Here is a 21,263-nt window from a genome sequence, read left to right on the forward strand (position 1 = left end):
TGTCAGTCGTATTTAAAACTAATCACTTCAGTTTTCTCTCACACACCCTTTTTCTCTGGTTGACCTTGGAGCTTGAACTCAGGGTCTGGACACTGTCCCTGAGCTCTTTTGCTCAAGGCTAATGCTCTACCACTTGAGCCACAGCTCCACTTCTGACTTTTTGAAAGTTAATTGGGGATAAGAGTCTCACTGACTTTCCTGCCCAGGCTGGCTTTGAACTGCCATCCTCAGATCTCAGCTTCCTGAGTAGCTGGGATGACAGGCGTGAGCCACCGTGCCTGTCTAGAAAAGTTTTTTGTTGTTGTTGTTTTCTTTTTCTTTTGCCAGTCCTGGGGCTTGAACTCAGGGCCCGAGCTTCTTTTGCTCAAGGCTAGCACTCTACCACTTGAACCACAGTGCCACTTCCAGCCTTTGCTGTGTATGTGGTACTGAGGAATCGAACCCAGGGCTTCACGCACTCTCTACCCCTGAACCCCCTTCCCAGCCTAGAAAAGGGTCTTGGGTGTTGCTATCTTCCTAAATGCTTCTTGGTCATTCCGTTTCCAAGGGCTTTCCCGGGCCCTGAGCTCTCAGCGCACTGAGGTACCCTGCCGCAGAGCCTCCTGTCAGCTCTAAGTCTGGGGGATACACATGCACTGCACTCTGAGCTAACACACACATTCAGCAAAGTGGTTGTGGGAGACGGTTTACATTGGCACACCAGCTTCACTGCCCCAACCGAAGCAAGTCAAAGCCTTTGCATGCATGCTTTTGCGTGTCCTCTCTTTTCCCCTCCCAGCTCCCGACCGTCAATGCTGCGAGATGGCCAGAAGCCCAGACTTGACCCTGCTGCAGGCCGAGAACCCACAAAGCCCAACATGGAGCCCAGGCTCACCTGACCCTTTCTAGACCGGCCAATGGCAGGAGCCTATGCATCAGATTTCCCAGGGCCTCAACTATTTTTAAAGCGACTTTGATGTGCTTTGATGTTAGCTCTCAAAATACAAAAACTGAAGCTTTAACCCACACTGACTGCTCTGTCTGAGACCCAGTGGGGCCAAATGGAGAGAAATCATTTGCTTCCTCCAAATTGCATTTATAACTCGCTAAGGCAGAGCGGCGAATGCCACTTAAGTGAGCTCGGCCCTCTCCGTGGCCCTAGTCACCCTCTGCACGCTCCCCCGGCACAAGAACGCTGGCCATCATAGGAAATAATAGCTTCAATAAGAAGACAGCAAATGAGCCCAAAGTTGCACTCATTAAATCCACTGGTTTTTGTTTAGATGACTCAAAGCCACTAAGAGTATATGAAAATGACTCAGTCACACTGAAATGTATCAGTAGGTACAGATGGGTATATATACATTACCTAAAGGCCATCAGCCATTACACAGCAGAAAATACTGTCACAATGGAGTCACGGAAACCTACTTCCAATATTAGAGAATCACACATTCTACTGAGAACTAGCACGCGCTTTTTATTATTATGCCACTAGCAGGCTACCAGCATCCATTTATTAATCCTCTGGGAAGAAATAATGTCTTTCTTATGAGCAGTGAAAACTTATACAGAGGAGAAATTTCAGTTCAGTCCTTACAATATGAAAACTAATTTCTCCATTTCTCACAATGTCAGAAAGAAATGTGAAAATGGATGAAGTCCTTTGTGCTAATTACCAGTGAGTCTCTCAGCCACAATTTATTACTAATCCCCAAAACTGAATGACACAGATGTCCTGTGACTTTTCAGTGACTGAAGCTCGTTCTCCAGAGCTTCTGGAAAGATATGCTAAAACAATCATTACAGCAACTCTCTGATAATACTGCAAAGCTACCATCAATGATCTTTGCTTCTATGACAGAACCTAGGACCACAGGGGCTACACTGAAAACCACACAGAGAATCGCTACGCAGTTAGGTATGTAGTTATATATATACAGCTATCCAATATCTCATAGCACTGAAAAATACTTAACATTTAGTGCTTAAAAATGTGAATGGCTTAACAGAGCTATGAAAAAAGTCCCCGGCATCCCTAATTTGTATGTATATTGGGAGGGGGTTAGTTTGTGTTTTTTGCTTTTGGAGTTTGAACTCGGGGCCTTGTGCTTGCTCAGCAGGTGCTCCGTTACTGAGAAGCCCTTGTTTGTATTGGTTATTTCGAGATAGGGACTCAATTCTTCTCCCCACTGCCTGGACAAAGTCCTTCTATCTGACACTCCCTTTGGCAGGTGGATGGCAGGCGCGAGCCACGTCGCACAGCTTCCGCCTTTGAGTCTCACAGACCCCTCTGCCTGGCTGGCCTGAGACCGGGATCCTCCCATCACCATCTCTCAGGAAGCTGGAATCAGATTCCTGCCCACGTATCCTGCTGTTGATTTCTCCCAAACTTTCTGTCCCGAGCGGCCTTCCCGTTTCAGCCTCCCAAGTAGCTGGGATTACAGGCATGAGCCACAATGAAGTATCACTTTGTTCCACTCTCATTAGAATAGCTATTAATTAAAAAGAAAAAAAATAACAAGTACTGGTGAGGGAGTAAGGAAAAGAAAATCCTAACACACTGTTGGTAAGAATCAACTGGTACGGCAATAGTCAAAGCAGAGCAACCGCAGGATCCTAAGCGTACATCCTCGGTGAAATCAGTACGCCAAAGAGACATCAGTAGTCACAAGATACTTCAGCACCATTCACAAAAGCCAAGCAGCACAATCGATCTGAATATCCTCAACCGATGAATGGGTTAAAAAAAAAAAAAGTGTGGGACATATATGCAGTGGAGTATTACTCAGCCATCAAAGGGATGAAGTCCTGTCCTCAAGGAGAACGTGAAGAGAAGTCGATGGGAGCAAGAGACCTTGAGGCGGAGCCAGCCCAGGCGGTGAGAGGCCCCATCTCAGACCCGCTATCCCCGCTATGACAGGAAACCTCGGACAGGAGCATGCCTGGCAGCCACTGAAACCCCATCTCAAAAGCAACCAGCATAAAAAAGGGCTGGATGCGGGCTGGGAATGTGGCCTAGTGGCAAGAGTGCTGGCCTTGTATACATGAAGCCCTGGGTTCAATTCCTCAGCACCACATATATAGAAGAGGCCAGAAGTGGCGCTGTGGCTCAAGTGGCAGAGTGCTAGCCTTGAGCAAAAAGAAGTCAGAGACAGAGCTCAGGCTGAGTTCAAGCTCCAGGACCGGCAAAACCAAACCAAACAAAAAAGGGATGGACGCCTGGCTCAGCAAGTAAAAAGGCCCTGAGTTCAAACCCAAGTTGCATAGATACCTAAAACTGTAACATACAGAGAAAGAAAGACGTCTTTATGAATATGACAACTCTATATTACATATAGTTGCATCCATTGGACAATATCTGCAATTATGAAACTGCTGTCAAGTGTCATGATTATGTAATAAAGGGAAAACCACTAACTCATTTCACTGCTCAATTTAAGTTTAATTTTAATCCCATCAACGAGAACTAAAAAGGAGTTCCAGATATTTGTACCAGAAGAAAAAACTCCCTGCAAACACATGCATTACTCAAGGGCAATGCTGGCAGCTGTTAATTTTTATCCCGTAAAGAATCCAGAAGTCAATGAAAACCTGATTGAAGTACCTGGTATAGTCAAAACTCCATGGTGGCGCGGCGCCCCCAGGTGGCACAGGGGTGAACCGCAACTCATTCCCAGTTACTACCTGCTGTCAAGTTGTGTTTTGTTTTGTTTTTACTAAGTCTGTAAGTGATGAGCCTGTATGTCATAAGAGCCACTAGTAACCGTCCTATATCCCAGCTCCGACTCATGGAATGCCCAAGTCAGCCCGTTAACATTTAACATTAGCCAGGTGCTGGTGGCTCATGCCTGTCATCTTAGCTACTGAGGAGGAGGCTGAGACCTGAGGATGGCAGATCAAAGCCACCCAGGGCGGGAAAGTCCATGTGACTCTTATCTCCAATAAACCACCAGAAAACCACAAGTGGCGCTGTGGCTCAAGTGGTAGAGCGCTAGCCTTGAGCTGAAGAGCTCAGGAACAGCGCCCAGGCCCAGAGTTCAAGCCCCATGACTGACAAAAAACAAAGTATCTCTCGGGCTGGGGATATGGCCTAGTGGCAAGAGTGCTTGCCTCGTATACATGAGGCCCTGGGCTCAATTCCCCAGCACCACATATACAGAAAATGGCCAGAAGGGGCGCTGTGGCTCAAGTGGTAGAGTGCTAGCCTTGAGCAAAAAGAAGCCAGGGACAGTGCTCAGGCCCTGAGCCCAGGTCCCAGGACTGGCCAAAAAAAAAAAAAAAAAAAAAAGTATCTCAAGTTTTAAACTGGCGTGTAGTTCAGTTGTATAGCACTTTCCTGGCATACATGACACATGGGAGTCAATATGATTCTCTCCCCCCCACCCCCCCTCTCTCTGTCTCTCATACACACACCATCATACACACACCTTGTTCAAAAAGATCAAAGAACTTTTCGATCTATAGTAGCTTTTGCTGGAAGTGTGGCTCAAGTGGTAGAGCGCCTGCCTAGAAAGTGCAAAGCCCGAGTTGAACTCCTGTACCACTTGAAAACAACACGGTCGCTGTGACTCCATATCCCGATCGGCCCGCAGCTGTAATAATAGACTCAAGATCTCTAGGAGGCTTTTTACTTACAGTTCCTCTCCTTGTTTGGCCTTCTTGTCTGACACCAGGTAGACAGTTCCGAAGCTCCCACCGCCCAGTTTCTGCTGACGTACGTATCTTCCGGCAATCCAGGCCGGTGGCTGATCGGGGATGTCTGCTGACCCGCTCCGACACTTAGCGGTCTCTTGGAACTTCAGCATTGCTGGGATGCTATTTGCTCATATAAATTTATCATCCAAGTCTCCGACGCTCATCCAAGAACGCCTGCCATGGGAAAAGTCCACAGATGAGGGTTAGAAGGTACTACACGGTTCCTAACTTGGGGTGGGTGCTGATGACTCAGGCCTGTCCTCCCCTCGTCTCGGGAGGCTGAGCCCTAAGGATCGTGGCTGGAAAGCCAGCACAGGCACGAAAGCCTTAAGAGATTTTTATCGCTAATAAACCACCAAAAAAACAAAAAACAAAAAAAAGCCAAAAGTGGAGCCGTGGCTCCAGTGGTAGAGTATATGGGTCTTGAGTGAAAAAGCCAAGTAAGAGCACGAAGCCCTGAGTTCAAGCCCTACTACTGGCACAAGAAAAAAAATGTAGATTAAGATAATGGTTTGCTTTAAGGATCTGAGAAGAACCACATGGAGATACTGAAAATTCTAGAGGAAAACCTTTGCACATCCAAATTTATTGACACTGAGTTACAATCATATTGCCACAAACTTCAGGGATAAACATATTTTGTAATAAACAACCTGTATACTCCCTACCAACGTTTGAAAATACTCCCAGATTGGGCTGGGGATATGGCCTAGTGGCAAGAGTGCCTGCCTCATATACATGAGGCCCTGGGTTCGATTCCCCAGCACCACATATACAGAAAATGGCCAGAAGGGGCGCTGTGGCTCAAGTGGCAGAGTGCTAGCCTTGAGCAAAAAGAAGCCAGGGACAGTGCTCAGGCCCTGAGTCCAAGCCCCAGGACTGGCCAAAATATAAAAAACTCCCAAATTTAAAAGGGGAACATAGCAATTCTTTTGTTTTGTTTTTGCTGGTCCTGGGGCTTGAACTCAGGGCTTGGGCACTGTCCTTGAGCCTCTTTGTGCTCAGGGCTAACACTCTACCACTGGAGCCACAGCACCTCTTAAAAGGGGAACATAAATCTATACTCTTGGATCAACTTTGTAACTTTGTGTGAGTGTGTGTGTGTGTACACACGTGCGTGTTCAGGTTGACTTTTTCATGCTTCGCACTCTACCACTCAAGCCACAGCTCCACTCTCAGCTTTTTGGTAGTTAATTAGAGATAACATTCTCGTGGACTTTCCTGCCTGGGCCGGCTTCAAACCAGGATCCTCAGATACTCAAATCTGAGTCTTTTGAGTAGCTAGGATTTTAGGCATGAGGCACCAGTCTAGTGTTACAGCTACATTTTTTCCTTTTTTGACAGTTGTGGGGCTTGAACTCTGGACCTGGGCACTGTCTCTGAGCTCTTCAGCTCAAGGCTAGCGCTCTATCACTTGAGCCACAGCGCCACTTCCAGCTTCTGGGTGGTTAATTGGAGATGATAAATCTCATGGACTTTCCCGCCTGGGCTGGCTTTGAATCGCAAACCTCAGATCTCAGTCTCCTGAGTAGCTAGGATGACAGGCGTGAGCCACCGGCACCCGGATTTGCAGCTACATTTTTGTAATGCATTTTATGTCTAGTCTGGCTTACAAGGAGTGAGCTGAAAGCTAAAGAAAGGAGAATGATGGCTAGTTTTCTTCAGACTTTTAAGTGTTTGCATTTATTAGAAGAGATGAAAAAGAATACAACGTCAGAGTGAATACTTTACCATTGTAGGCAAATTCTGATCCAGTTTCTGCAGTGTCTCTTATACAACAGGGCAGAGAGTAATCCCCCTTGGATTAGAAGTAACACAATGCAATTTCCAACCTAAAATTGCGTTTTAATGCTAGCTGAATATAAAATGTACTGTAGGAAAACAGTAATTCCTCTAGGAGCTAAAAAAATTCATGGCAGAGTTATGAAAAGCAGAACTATTTCATGTGAGGTTTATAGTAAAAACCACTTTTGTTTCATAAAAATGTTCAATGCTTTTCTTAGAATGTTTCTGTTCTAGACCTCTATGAAAATATGATTTTAAATTGATGATCATCTATGCCTTGGTGTTAGATTTCCACATTCAACAATTCGAAAGTAGTAAGACAAAGCTATTGTTTATTATGATGGTCACATGGGCTTTACTCCATAGTGTCAGCTAACCACAAAAAGCACCAGGGCAATCAATCACAAAACCACCACAGAAATTCCCAAAGTTTGAAAGTGGCGCTGTGGCTCAAGTGGTAGAGGGCTAGCCTTGGGCCAGGCCCAGAGGTCCAGCATTCTGGTCCTATCTCAAAGACTCAGCCCTGGCACCTCCATCCTGGTCCATGTGGGAACCACCACGCCCACCAGCCTCTTCCACGCCCCAAAGAACTACACACCAGGAACAGGGGGGCATGGCTCAAGTGGTAGAGCATTTGCTTAGCAAGTGCAGGGCCCCAAGTTCAATCCCAAATAGCAACACCCCTCAAAAAAAAAAAAGGAAAAAGAAAAAACCCAACAACCCCAAAACAGGAATTCTCATAGAAGGACCCAGGAAAAGACCCCATCATTTATGTGCCAGAGCTACCAGCAGCTCACTTATAAACATCTCTCATCTCTCAGGTGGTGACTGCACTTGAATGTCGGGGAACACACCTCTATCTCTGCACCCCAAGTGCCTGGCCACAACAGCCGACAAGTACCAGGTGTCCAGGAAGCACAGTGGGCAGGGAAGTCGCCAGCAGGCCTTCTGCCACCCAGGGGGAAGAGAAAAGGGAAGGAGGGAGGAGAGGAGAGGAAGAGGGAGGAGGGCCAAGGAGGGAGAAGCAGGAGGAGGAGGAAGTGGAGCAGGAGGAGGAGGATGGAGGAGGAGCAGGAGGAACAGGAGGAGGGAGGTAGAGCAGAAGGAGGAGGAACAGGAGGAGGGGCGCGAGGAGGAGGTACAGGAGCAGGAGGAGGATGACGAGGGGGGAAGAGGAGCAGGAGGAGGGGGAGGAGCTAGAGGCAGAGGCGCGGGAGGAGGGAGGAGGAGTCCCTGGGCCGGGGGAGAGCGGCCGGCCGCCCGGGGACTCCGGCCTCGGCTCGGAGGTGAGGCGGGCGCCCGCCGGGCTGGGGCCGCGCGGGGCGGGGCCGCCGGGACTGCGCTCTGAGGGGGCGGCCGGGGCCGCCCGGCTCGCCCGCGGAGCGCCATTCTCTCTTTACCTTGCGGGGGTCACGGGCTCGGGGACAGCGGGGCGACCACAGGCCTCCCCGAGCCCCCGGACAGCGGCGCCTCACGCCGCCCGCCGTTGTTTGGCGCCGTCGCCTGGGAGACGGCGCGAGGCATGCTGGGAGGCCGAGCTGGGGGCCCACGCTTCCCCACCGGAAGTTCACGCCCCACCTAGGCGGGGGGGGGAAAAGAGAGGAAGAGGAGGGCCCCGTGTGCCAGGCTCCCCTAAGGAAGGACGACGGCCTGGTCCGCCATGTAAGTCCTGGAGCGACTGACGGCGACCTTTCCGGACGTCTTGCTTGAAGATTTCGCCCGTCCACTCCATTCCCGGAGCGGCGTTGACAAGTCTCGTTCGCCTTCGATCCGGGCTTCTCCGTGACGTCACCCGGAGGCACTTCCGGGCCTCCGCGCTAGTGGGGACTTATTTCACGCACCCGGCCTGTCGCTCCGAGCTTAAGCTCGACGCGGGGCGGGCTGGCGGGACTTTTTTCACGCACCTGGCCTCTTGCACCCGGGCGGGACCTGCAGGCGGGCGGCTGGTTGATGGACGGGGCCCGGTCCTCGGGGAGGACGGAGCAGGTGAGCCTGGGGAGGAGGGCCGGGGAGGGTGGACGGAGGCGAACTGGACCCCCCCCCCCCCAGCCTGCGTTTGCTGAGCTGTTCGGTGCAGGGCTCTGTCGTTGGCTTAGGAGGAGGAGGAGGACTGTGTGCTCAGCAGCTTTGTAAGCATTAGTGTATGTATACAATTATATACTATTTGTGTACATTTATTCACATATACATATATATGCATATGTATAAATACATATATATTATGTATTGCCAGTCCTGGGGCTTGAACTCAGGGCCTGAGCACTGTCCCTGGCTTCTTTTTGCTGAAGGCTAGCGCTCTACCCCTTGGGCCACAGCGCCACTTCCAGCCCTATTGGTGTTCATTGGAGAAAAAGTCTCACAGACTTCCCTACCCAAGCTGGCTTCTAAGTGCAATGTGATCTCAGCCTCCTGAGTAGCTAGGACGACAGGTGTGGACCCATCAGCATGCGACCCCACGGAGAATTTATTTACAAGTCAGCTTTTGCCATTGATTTGGTGGTGCTGGTAGCCACGGCATGGGGCACCAAAACCAGCACCCTGTTGGAAGGAAACAGTATGCTCTGCCGCTTTCCACAGGACCGAGTTGGACCGCCGTCGTGATGGGCATCCGAGGACTCATGAGTTTTGTGGAAGATCACAGCAACGAGTTCTTCACCGATCTGAAGCTTCGGGACACCAAACTCGTCATCGACGGCTACGCTCTTTTCCACCGACTGTGCTTCAATTCCAACTTGGAGCTCCGGTATGGGGGGGATTATGACTCTTTCGCAGACGTCGTCCAGAAGTTCTTTGAATCTCTGTTCGCTTGTAACATACGCCCGTACGTGGTCTTAGATGGAGGGTGTGACATCTCAGATAAAAAGCTGACAACCCTAAAGGATCGACTTAGAGAGAAGATTCAGGCAGCCCATTCTCTGTCGGTGGGTGGGGGTGGCTACGTGTGCCCATTACTCATCCGGGAGGTGTTCATCCAGGTGTTGATCAAACTGCAAGTATGTTTCGTCCAGTGCTTTTCCGAAGCTGATCGGGACATCATGACCCTCGCCAACCATTGGAATTGTCCTGTGTTATCATCCGACAGTGACTTTTGCATCTTTGACCTCCATACTGGGTTCTGCCCGTTAAGTAGTTTTCAGTGGAGAAATAGGAACGCCCTCAAAGGCACCCAGGACTATTATATTCCTGCCAAGTGCTTCTCCCTGGGGGCCTTCTGCCGTCACTTCCGCAACATGAACAGAGCTCTCCTGCCTCTCTTTGCCGTGCTGTGTGGAAATGACTACGTCAGTCCCCCCTTTGTGGATGCCTTCTTAAGTAAAATACGTCTCCCTCTCCAGGCCGGTTCCAAGGGGAGGAGACACCACCGAATTCTGGGGCTTCTGAACTGGCTGTCGCATTTTGCGGACCCCGCAGAAGCCCTAGATAACATCCTGAAATACCTCCCCCAAAAGGGTCGCGAAAATGTGAAGGAACTTCTCTGTTGCTCCATGGAGGAATACCAGCAGTCCCAGGCGAAGCTGCAGGACTTCTTCCGGGACGGTGTTTACATCTGTCCTGATGCCCGGAATCTAGGCTTACCAGAATGGGTACAGGTGGCTTTGGCCAAAGGCCAGCTGTCTCCTTTCATCAGTGATGCTTTGGTGCTAAGACGGACCATTCTGCACACCCAGGTAGAGAACATGAAGCAGCCAAATGCCCACAGGACATCTCAGCCCATCCGGCAAACCATGTACGGACTCCTGTCATATCCCTCGGCCCATCTGGAAAACCTGTGCCGGAATGGAGGCCTGCCTCCTCGGCCTGGAGCTGTCAGTGAAGTAGAAAGGATTCATAAAAACATCAAAACATCAGTTGTTGGACCAGCAAAACTGCCCGAGGACCTCCGTGACTTGGGAAAATTGGTGGAGGTAAGTAGTTTGGCATTATAATGATGAAGCTTTCTGTTTTGTGCTGTTCCTTGGGCTTCAACGTGGGGCCTGGGTGCTGTCCCTGAGCTGCTTTTTGCTCCAGATTAGCACTCTACCACTTGAGCCACAGCACCACTTCCGTCCGGCTTGTCTTTGTGATTAACTGGAGGTAAGTTTCACAGACTTTTCTGCCCAGGCTGGCTTTGAACCGTGATCCTCAAATCTCAGCCTCCTGAGTATCAAGGATTATAGGCGTGAGCCACTGGAGCCTGCCCATAATGAAGTGTTTAGAAGTCACTTTAAAAGTTTTAGTGATCTGGGTGCCAGCTTCACGCCTGCAATCTTAGCTACTCCTGACACTGAGATCTAAGGATTGCATTTCCAAGCCAGCTTGAACAGGAAAGTCTGTGAGACTTGTCTCCAATTCACCACCAAAAAGCTGGAAGTGGAGCTGTGGCTCAAGTGGTAGGGCACAAACCTTGAGCAAAAAAGCTCAAGGACAGCACCCAGACCCTGAGCTCAAGCCCCAGGACCAGTGCACACAAAGTCCTAAGGTGTTGAAATGGGTACATGACTCAAAGAGGAAAATGCCTGTCCTAGCAAGCACGAAGCCCTAAGATCAGAGTGCCAAAAATAAATAGGCAGGCTATAGAAGCTTAAAGGTGTTCCCGTATATATTTTCTTAACTCTTTTTGGTGGTATTGAGGTTTTGAATTCACACAGATGACTGGCTGAAGGAGCATATGGATACAAGTCTATTACATCGATCACCACCACCAGGGGACTTGCGGGCCACATACATTTTTGCCAAATGATAGTAAAAACATGGTCTAGGGCTACGTGCCCTTGGCTCACGCCTGTAATGATGCTGGGGATTGAACTCAGGACCTTGAGCATGCCAGGCAAGTTCTCTGGCCACTGAGCTACACCCCCAGCTCTCCTGTCTCTCTCGCATACACTTCTGAAGTAGCCACCAGAGATTATCTCTTATGGGAGAATGCAAATACAGTAGGGAAGAGGCGTGAGACAGGATCCAAACAAAGACAACCACCCCCCCCCCACCACCACCACCACCAAGGCGCATCTCAACTCCCAAGTTTGTCTTCCAGGGCGATGAGTTACCAGTGGTGAAAGCAGAGGGTTCGGTGTAAAATCTTTGGTTCTCAAAGTAGGCTCATTCTGTCCCGAGGAGGATGAGTTTCCACAGCGGAGGTGAAATCGGTGCTTGGTACTCAAGATAAGACGACACTCCCCCAAAGTAACGGCGCAGGGTGCTTGGTGTGCTCTCTCCAGCTCCCCTTGCTTCGGCGGCAGAGGCTGCTGTTGGAAACCCTCGGGGTGAACCGGACTCTCCTGGAGCCGATCCCCGCCGCCCTGCAGCTGCCCGTCGCCGTCAGCTGCTACTGGCTGCAGCACGCGGAGCCCAGGGCAGAGCTCCACCACCTGCAAGCCTTGCTGCTGGCGATACTGACGGGGCCCCTGGGCGCCATGGCCCGCAACCCTGGTAGGTATCTGGGGATCGTGGGAGCACCGAGTACGAGCTGCCTGTCACTTATCGACCATGTGGACTCAGAACGTCAGGTGCGGGAGCAGCATTGAACACCTCAGTTTGTTTCTGGCAGTTCTAGGGTTTGAACTCGGGGCCTTGCGTTTACTGTACCACTTGATCTACACCCTCGGCCCTTTTGGCTTTCATTATTTCCGGGGCAGGGACCAAGGTCTTGCTTCTCCACACACACATTCCCCCCCACCAGCTTGGACTGTGATCCTTCCACTTCTACCTCCCTGGTTGCTGGGGTGACACACCCACCCCGGGGCTCAGCTTTTATGAGACAGGTCTTGCTAACTTCCTGCCGGTGCTGTGGAGGAACCGGGATTAATTAACCCACCGCACCCAACCAGCGCTTGAGTTCCTTCACACGCCATTCCATTTTAAAAGATGATTAATGTTCTAATACACACACTCAGGACACGGATGAGGTTGCCACACTGTAGAGCAGCACTTTCTATTGTGGCCACGCAAGTTAAACACTTCCAAGAAGCTTCTCGGTCTCACCAGCCACAGCCCAAGTGTTTAGCAGTCACATACAGATAGGGTACGAGGCAGCACAGGCATTGATCTTTTTGCTTTTCAGATGGTTTTTTTTTTTGGCCAGTCCTGGGCCTTGGACTCAGGGCCTGAGCACTGTCCCTGGCTTCTTTTTGCTCAAGGCTAGCACTCTGCCGCTTGAGCCACAGCGCCACTTCTGGCCGTTTTCTGTATATGTGGTGCTGGGGAATTGAACCCAGGGCCTCATGTATACGAGGCAGGCACTCTTGCCACTAGGCCATATCCCCAGCCCCTCAGATGTCATTTTTAACTTACTGTTGTCATACGCTGGCAGTATAAGAGGGTATGGTAATTCTATAGATGCAGACAGAAGACTTTGAGCAAATGGTTTTGAACATTTCTGTCACAATGTTGCTCCAGTGTTTTGGTTTTTTAAATTGGTCATGGGGCTTGAATTTGGGGCCTAGGTGCTATCCCTGAGGTCTTTTGCTCAAGGCTAGCATGCTGCCACGTTGAGCTGGTTTTCTGGTGGTTCATTGGAAATAGTCTCCCAGACTTTCCTGGCCAGGCTGGTTCCTTGAACCATGATCCTCAGATCTCAGCCTCCTGAGTGGCTAGGATGACAGACATGAGCTCCTGGCTGAAGGTTTATTTTTCTAAAAGAATTTTGTTAAAGAATAAAATGGGCTGGGAAAATGGCCTAGTGGTAAAGTGCTCGCCTCATTTACATGAAGCCCTGGGTTCGATGCCTCAGCACCACATATATAGAAAAAGCCAGAAGTGGCACTGTGGCTCAAGTGATAGAGAGCTAGCCTTGAGCAAAAAGAAGCCAGGGACAGTGCTCAGGCCCTGAGTTCAAGCCCCAGGACTGGCAAAAACAAAAAAACAAACAAAAAACAGCACAGACTCCAGAACACCCCAAAAATAAGGGCTTAAAGCCATCTGAAAGATCACCACTAAGCTATCAGGAAAATAGCGCCTGCTGCTTCAAGACACACAGGTGTGTGTCACCTCCTCTCAGAGATGCTCAGAACACAAGCCTGTTTGCACTGAGTCCTCCAGCAGGGACGTGTCAAGGGTCTGTTTCTTTTCTTTTAGGAAATGTGGACCCCGTACCCAGGCAGGCTCAGGGCCTTGCTGCTTGCTCATTGAGAAAGGTGGGCCTCCTCCTCACTGTTTCCAAGTTGGTCCAATGGTATCTTGTGTAGCTATGGTCACAACAACCGGCAGAGCTTACAGCTGAGCACGGGTAGTGCTCAGGGAGGAAGAAGCCCCTCCCTCCGCGCAGCCTCCCCTAGGGAAAGGAGCTGGCAGTGTGTCCCCTTCTGAGGTCAGACTTGCGTTTTCCTCCAGGCACAGGCAGTGTCTGGCTCAGCTCACCCCAGTGGTTGCTTTCTGAATAGTAAAGACAATGGTGTTGGTGTTTTTCACAGATGGACGTTCAGAGCATTCCTGGCAAAGCAGGTGGTGGATAGAAGAAATCTTAAAAAAGCAGGGTGGGGAAAAAATATATATGAGATGCTTTAGTAGAAGCATTTCAGTTGATACAGGGTAGCATTCGTGAGGCCCAAACTAGTGTTGGTTCCTTGTGGAACGAAGGACAAGCGGACACCAGCGTCTGAGCTGTCTCTTATCTAGGGAAGGAGCATGCGCAGACAGGCGGGGCCCGGATGCTGTATGAAGAGCTGCAGTCGGTGAAGGGGACCCCGGGTGCACTGCATCTGGACACGGCTCACCTCCTGTGCCAGTGGCAGAGCTGTCTCCAGATGGGTCTGTACCTGAACCAGCTGCTCGGCAGGCCCCTCCCCGAGCCAGACCTGACTCGGTAAGCGCACTCACTGCAAAACAAAGAGGTTACTCGGAAACATTTGCCCCTCTGTAACCGACCTTAGACCAGTGCTGAGGACCCGAAAAACGTTGTGTCCATACGCTCAAGGAACTGGTGGAGCGAGGGGGCCCCAAGTTCAGACCCTGGTACCAGCACACGCACAAAACAGGAGGAGGGCAGTGTTGCTTTGATTAGATCCATTTTATAAAAAAAAATCAGTAGGTAAAGAGGTATTGTGGAGAAGAGTCTTGAGTGTTCAGGTAACATTCTGTGAAAGCCAGGTGAATCACAGTTGTGCTAATGCATGGAACAGATGACTTACCAGGCGCTTTCCCTCCCACCGTGCAGACTGTACAGCGGAAGCCTGGTGCACGGGCTGTGCCAACGCCTGCAGGCCTCGGTCTCCGTGGAAGGCCTCCTCGGCCCCTGCCCCGAGGCCGAGCATCTCTACCAGCAGCTGTTCACTGCCACCAAGTCCTGTGCCCCGGCTGAATTATTCTTACCCAAGCGCAAACCAAGCTCCAGAAGGGACAAGCAGAAGAAGAAGGGTACCGGCCGATCCAAGAACAGAGTGGGCGCCACCCCGCGCGCTCCATCCTGGCGCGACGGAAGCAATCGCTTCGCGCTGTTGATGTGTGAAAGCCCCGAAGCGCACGCGGAGGCCTGTGAGCTGGAATAGGCCGTGCGTCACACGCCGCGTGTGAACGTGCATAGGGGGTCTCAGCTGAACACTTGTCTCTTACCTCCCTTGAAACAACAAACTTTGTCCTTTAGGACCTTGTTTTTTAGGGGATAAAAATTACAAAAGATAACCTTTGAATTTTAAGCATTTTTTAAAAAAATTCTGCTTTTAATAAATGCAACCTGATTTTTAAAAATGTATTTGTTTTTAAATTTTTTGCTTGTCATGAGGCTTGAACTTGGGCTCTGGGTGCTGTCCCTGAGCTCTTTTGCTCAACCACTCTACCACTTTGAGCCACAACACCACTTCCTGGCTTTCTGATAGTTAAGTGGACATAAGAAAGTCTCACAGACTTTCCTGTCCAGGTTGGCTTTTAGCCGCAATCCTCAGATTGCAACCTCCTGAGTAGCTACAGGAAGAACAAAGAAAGATAGGCTTGTGAAGTGCACCCTAGTTTTAAAAACGTTGAACTATAATGGGCCCAGCACCATGAACAACATTCTGAGCTGACAGATCCAGAGGAGGCGGAGGAAACGAGAAGACTTTATGAAAGCATCAGCTACAGGCATTAATGCCCTCTTTCTGCTTTTATACTATAATCAGCTCCCCCACCCACGCCAGCTCCCCCCTCCCACCACCAGAGATAGACACCCTCAAAGCCTTAACCACTTTTTTTTTGTTTTTCTTTTAAAAACATAGGTTTTCCCTATGAAGCCCAGGCTGGCCTCAAACTCCTCAATCCTCCTCCCTCCTCGGCCTTCCCAGTGCTTGGAATGAATATACACTCACACACACTCCTAAGTGTCTTACTGCACATGTAAAAGCAGATGTTCAATCAGGGCTTTCCAGTTTGTAACCTTCAAAATGCTCACTCTAAGAGCTCTATAGTAAAGAAAACTACTGTTCTTACCTTGGCCCCTTGAAGTTTGAACTTCTATTAATGCTGCTTATGCAAAACCTGTGTTAAAAGAACTTTTAGGAACATGTTATTCTATCAAAGCTGTTTACTTATTTATTGTTTCACTTTAAAAACAAAAACCATGGAGCTTAGGAAAGAAACTTATTTCTCCCCTTCAGCTTCTTTAACATTTTAGACAGATGTATTTGACATTAATCTCCAAAGTTTAAAAAGACTGAGAACCTTCAGAAGATGTAAGATACTGCTTATTTCTTTGTAAATCTAAACATGTAGCGATGTTTACACAGTTACATCTACATTAATACCAGGGACTGGTTACCCAACATTTTTCCAATATTGGCAATAGATAACTCGGACAACACAAAGTCAAAATAAGTAAGAATGGACAGTCATATCATGAACTGAATTCAAAAAGCTTTTCAGGATGGAACTGTTTGTACAAGTTCAGATTAACACTTATCCATGCCATCTTAAAAGACCAATCAGCTACTGTTTGGATGACAAAACAATCGAAAAAACCATCTTACAGATTTTCAAATGACACTTCTAGTGAAAGGTGGGCTGTATTCATTCTAAGGTTAAGTGTACTTTTAATTAAAAGGACTGCAAAGATCACAAACAGCGTTCCTGAAACAGCTTCTTAACAGTTTTATCATACCTGCTCTCCCTGTCCTTGAGGTTCCCAAACACAGGATGCCCTTACTTTTCTATCCCTAGGACACAGGGGTGCTAAACAAATGTTTAATGAGAAAAGAATCTGTTCACCCAGAGGAATAGATGTGGACATAAACTGTACAGGAGTGGCCAAGTGGCAGAGGCAGAGAGCAAGGTAAAATTAATGAAGGTTCTTAAGTATTCAAGTTTATTATTTGCTACCCAGTCATTCCCATGAGGAACTAAGTATGGCCAGTGTACTACAAGGAGGAGAGTCCAATGGAAAGCAAGTTTAGAACGAGTCTTAACAGGTGCACCATGCCCAGGTAGGAACGGTGAGACATGTCTTCTCCTGTGGATACAGACACCGCCGTCCCTGTCTTTGGGCTGTGTGGTTTCATTTTGTTTCATGCAATGCCCAACTCCAATGTGCTGAACCTCATTTCTAGGTGGCCCATTTTTATCAATTGAAAAATCATCTACCTAACTGGTGAATTGATTCAAGTTCTTTCTTTCTCTTCTCTGATGTTTAACAGTCAGTGAAGTAATCTAACGAGGGGAAAAAAAAATCAAGTATTATTAAGAACTCTAGCAAGTTCTAGGACTAGGAAATGGAGCAAGAATTAACCATTTAGATACTAGCACACTTAAAACATCCATGCTAATTTCATTGAGATACAAAAGCTGGATACTACTATATACTTATGTCATTCTATTTAAACCAAAAAGTCTCTGAGTCTTTAGCATCCATACAGATAGCGTGAATGTTAACATTATTAACTGGGAAGACGTTAATTTACACAAAGAAGTCATTTTATTTTTAAGAGTCCAAAAACCAAATGAAAAGATAGGCACATTTATTTCATTCAAAAATCATACTCTGAACCCACATTGCAAAACAAAAATGATTGATATGCACGTAATAGCTAGTTCAAGTTGGTAACAGAATTAAAAAAAAATCATTACAAAATTTAGGTATGAGACATCAAATTGTTAATGATAGAGCTGATTAAACAATGGCCTCCAAGTTCCTTCTAATAAAGAACCATGTACAATTAGCTATTTAGCCTTAGTGAAGAACAAAGCACAGACATCTCAGCTTCTTACACTCAGCTTTTGGTCATACGGACTCAAGAATAGGTATTTTCCTACACGTGACAGTATTTCAATGTTACCACTTGCAATTCCTAGTTGAATAAAAGCTCAGGAATGGTTCATGAGACATATAAAGCTTGCTACCTTCAAAAGAAATGATCTTGTAAGAATCTGTGACCCATTTTGGTTTGTAGAGAGAATTATTCAGCAGGAGAATGGTTTTTGTTTTCTTTTAATTTTGAGTTTCAGGCCCAAATTGGCCACACATTCAAGTCACCCATGCTTTGCCAAGCTCTTATAAAAACTGATGGCATTACACACAGCAAACCCATCTATTTCTCTAGCATGCCCAATGAGACACAAAGAAGATGGAGTACCGATGGGAGAAGAAGGGGTAGACCAATAGCTGGGCTACAACCTAGGCCCTAGGCTCTAGGCTGCCTAGAAAGATGCCCTACACAGAAGGCAGGTGGGGATCTCCTGTGGCACCCCGGTTCCTAAACCATCCAGTCAGGTTTGGGGCCATTTTACTCTTTTAAGTATAGTGACCAACACTGCCTAAGAAAGATGCATGAAAACACACGTGTGAAACAGTAAGAAGAATAAAATTCAGCTATTTAGCCGAAGCTCTTGGATTTATATCTAAAGGAAGGCAAGAGGATACTGGCAAAGCAGATAATTTGTATCTGACTGACAAGGAGACCTGACATGTTGATTTTAAAGGGCTTTGACTCTATGACTAAGTGTTCATTACAGACCCCCGTTACACTAACTAGAATGCCACTGGATATCCCTGAACTAATTCTCCTAGACCAAACACTCACACCTTTAAATATAAAATAAAATAAAAAGGAACCATTTACACTTACTAAGAAAAGCAAACATTTACTTCCAATTGCAGTATATGCTTTTCAATCACAAAAAGAAAGAAAAGAACAGTGCTCTTACAGTGGTCACATCCTGTGCAAAAAAGAAAACCTTGGAGTACAAAAATGATAGTAGCACAAGTTGTCTAAGCTGCTTGTATTCTAGAAGAGGGAAATACAGTAGTTGAAATACGGCACTCCTGGGAATCAACTTCTAAACCAAACAGAATGCCTTTGAAATGATTAAATTTATTTGTGTATTAGTAAGAAAGCCCCACCACCATAAATAGTACAATATTTAAAAATAAAAAACATATTTATATCTATCTAAGATAGATAGTGTATGTGCATATTAGACCTATTTAAGTGCAGAAGGTGGTTCAGCTTTTGCCTTTTTTTTTGTAATTAAATAACTGCTTTATAAAGTTCCACTCCATCACAATAGCCAATTTAAATCAAGGAATATGTTACCAAAGTTGCATAATTTCATTTTGGGACTGCCAGCAGGTTAAAGTCTCAAATCAAGTCTTTAACATTATTGTTCTTTTTTTTTTTTAAGTCAATGAAAGGTTAAAAAGCTCTCAAATCTTCATTATCCTCTTGAACTTGCCCTTCTAAATGATCCTCAGACTGCAATTCCTAGTTTGCAAATAAAAAAAATGCAATATGCATCATACTTCAAGAAAAGACGATGATGTTGAGCTAACGTTCTTCTGGATCTTTTCCCTGCTCCTTTCGACCTTCTTTATAATTTCCGACACGATGCACACAGAGGATGTGAGCCCCAGGAGAAACAACAGGTCTGAAAGAGAAAACAAGCTGGGCTTGATCACAAAGCTTCATCCTTTCCATGGCTCTAGCATTTTGCACACCTTGTGAGCCATCCGGTAGAGATATGAAAAGGAAAGCTCAAGGGCATGGAGTCACTAACTTACGAGGCTAGGTGGGGCTAGGTATTTTATATACTGAAAAGAGCATTTCTTTACCCAGTATGCTGAGGCTCTCCGTCTGGAAAACCTTCTGAAGTGGGGGAAAGTAAATCACCAGCAACTGTCCCATGATGGATCCGAGAACCGCGTAGCAAAACATCTTATTACTGCACAGTCCAATCTCAAACACTGATTTGGTCTGTTGGTAAAGCAGAGTTCAACTAGAAACTGACTATAAAAAATAATTTCTTCATTAGGGTATGCACTTTTAATTCTTTTTTTTTTTTTTTTGCCAGACTTGGACTCAGGGCCTGAGCACTGTGCCTGGCTTCTATTTGCTCAAGGCTAGCACTCTGCCACTTGAGCCACAGCGCTGCTTCCAGCCTTTTCTGTTTATATAGTGCTGAGGAATCGAACCCAGGGCTTTATGCATGCAAGGCAAGCCCTCTACCGCTAAGTCACATTCCCAGCCGGCCTGGCTTCTTTTTGCTCAAGGCTAGCAATCTACCACTTGAGCCTCAGTGCCCCTTCTGGCTTTTTCCATATATGTGGTGCTGAGGAATCAAACCCAGGGCTTCATGTATGCGAGGAAAGCACTCTAGCACTAGGGCATATGCCCAGCCTACTTTTAATTCTTAATAACCAGTCATTGTGTGTCACTGAGTTCTAGAATGTCAATACCATGAAATCTCTCAGTTGCTTTTGGTTTTTGTTGTTTGTTTTTTTTTTCAGATGGTCTGAGGAGTTCTTTTGGTCCAAGCTAGTGCTCCATGACTTGAACCACAGTGCCATTTCCAGCTTTTTGGAGATAGAAGTCTCAGACTTTCTTCCTGGGCTGGCTTTGAACCATGATCCTCAGACCTCAGTCGCCTGAGTAGCTAGGATCACAGGCGTGAGCCAGCAGCACCCAGCAACATCTTAGTTTTAACCATTATTTTGTAATAATTCAGGTGGAGTAAGAATAAATTTTTATAATTATTTTATTTTTACTATTTTATGTTTTATTACTCTTTATTAACCAAGAAGAAGCTTGTTTAGAAAAAGTGACACTACACAATCTTACTTCAGTTGCCCAAAGCAGTAAGAAACTTGATTTATATTTTGCTAAATCGTTCCTATTTGTTTATTATTGTAGATAATTTTAAATTAAATTCTTTTGTGTAGAGTGGACCTAGTCGTGGGTATATTAAAAAAGTACAACTACCTCTCATAAAACAAAAACAGAAATACTACTGCTTCTCCAAAAACTAAATTAGTGTTAATTCCACTATACTTGAAAAGTTCTAGAATGGCGAATATATGCAAACTGAAGATAAACCGGAGTATATAAAGCACATTAAAACAGAGTCACACCTCAAACAGAACTAGTTTTCAAGAGCTATATTCTCTTTAAAAAAAAAAAAAAAAGGACAACTAGGTTCTAGTCCATTGTTTTCTATTGAAACACATTTAAGCTGGGTACAAGGGGCTCATGCCTGTAATTCTAGTTATTTAAGAGACAGATCTGGAGGATTGTGAGTAGAGGCCAGCTCAGACAGGAAAGTATTTCAATATACTCCATCTCCAAAACAACCAGCAAAGTATCAAGCTGGAGACATGACTCAAATGATAAAGAGCACCAATCTAGCAAGCACAAGATTCTGACTTTAACCCCAGTAGCACAAGAAATACAAAATTAAATACCCTAAACTTTGGCACAGAAGTGCTATAGAACTAACTTTTCACATCCCTCTAACAATGTTTTCTTCTAAAATGAGATGGCTCCCATGTTGACAGAGCCCTGAGCTTTGCCTACGTCCCAAGTTAGGCTGAACCTATCCTATCCCACCGCGACAGTGTCAGGCAACAGAAGGAAGATCAGGCGCTTGGATCT

General features: G+C 46.9%; 3 protein-coding genes across 7 annotated transcripts in view; 1 reads left to right on the forward strand and 2 right to left on the reverse strand.

Annotated features, from left to right (window-relative positions):
- Positions 1-7,944, reverse strand: part of Nek11 (NIMA related kinase 11) — a 68,498-nt gene extending 60,554 nt beyond the window's left edge. Inside the window, exons 1-2 of the mRNA XM_048334467.1 lie at positions 7,863-7,944; positions 4,618-4,851 (exon numbers count right to left, since the gene is read on the reverse strand). Of these exons, the coding sequence (XP_048190424.1) occupies positions 4,618-4,787 (170 nt within the window). The 5' untranslated portion in view covers positions 4,788-4,851; positions 7,863-7,944. The remainder of the gene's footprint in view (positions 1-4,617; positions 4,852-7,862) is intronic.
- A 93-nt stretch (positions 7,945-8,037) lies between these two features.
- On the forward strand, positions 8,038-15,115 carry Aste1 (asteroid homolog 1). 3 transcript variants are annotated; one of them, XM_048334912.1, is made up of 5 exons: positions 8,038-8,448; positions 9,040-10,367; positions 11,661-11,871; positions 14,056-14,242; positions 14,594-15,115. In XM_048334912.1, exons 2-5 carry the CDS (start codon positions 9,063-9,065, stop codon positions 14,922-14,924), a joined length of 2,034 nt encoding a protein of 677 aa, XP_048190869.1. In that variant the 5' UTR covers positions 8,038-8,448; positions 9,040-9,062; the 3' UTR covers positions 14,925-15,115. The 3 variants fall into 3 exon arrangements, 2 of the variants coding, with proteins under 2 accessions (XP_048190869.1, XP_048190868.1); XR_007209248.1 differs by lacking the exon at positions 8,038-8,448 and adding an exon at positions 13,516-13,574 and having other exon boundaries at positions 8,970-10,367; positions 14,594-14,735; XM_048334911.1 differs by lacking the exon at positions 8,038-8,448 and having other exon boundaries at positions 8,971-10,367.
- A 2,180-nt stretch (positions 15,116-17,295) lies between these two features.
- The window catches only part of Atp2c1 (ATPase secretory pathway Ca2+ transporting 1), a 100,103-nt gene continuing 96,135 nt past the window's right edge, over positions 17,296-21,263 (reverse strand). For all 3 annotated transcript variants that reach the window (XM_048334908.1, XM_048334909.1, XM_048334910.1), the window contains 2 exons: positions 19,448-19,589; positions 17,296-19,263 (listed from right to left, as the gene is read on the reverse strand). In XM_048334908.1, the coding sequence (XP_048190865.1) occupies positions 19,133-19,263; positions 19,448-19,589 (273 nt within the window). In that variant the 3' untranslated portion in view covers positions 17,296-19,132. The remainder of the gene's footprint in view (positions 19,264-19,447; positions 19,590-21,263) is intronic.

The sequence above is a fragment of the Perognathus longimembris genome, chromosome 26 (genome assembly GCF_023159225.1).
Source record: "Perognathus longimembris pacificus isolate PPM17 chromosome 26, ASM2315922v1, whole genome shotgun sequence".
Taxonomy (NCBI): domain Eukaryota; kingdom Metazoa; phylum Chordata; class Mammalia; order Rodentia; family Heteromyidae; genus Perognathus; species Perognathus longimembris.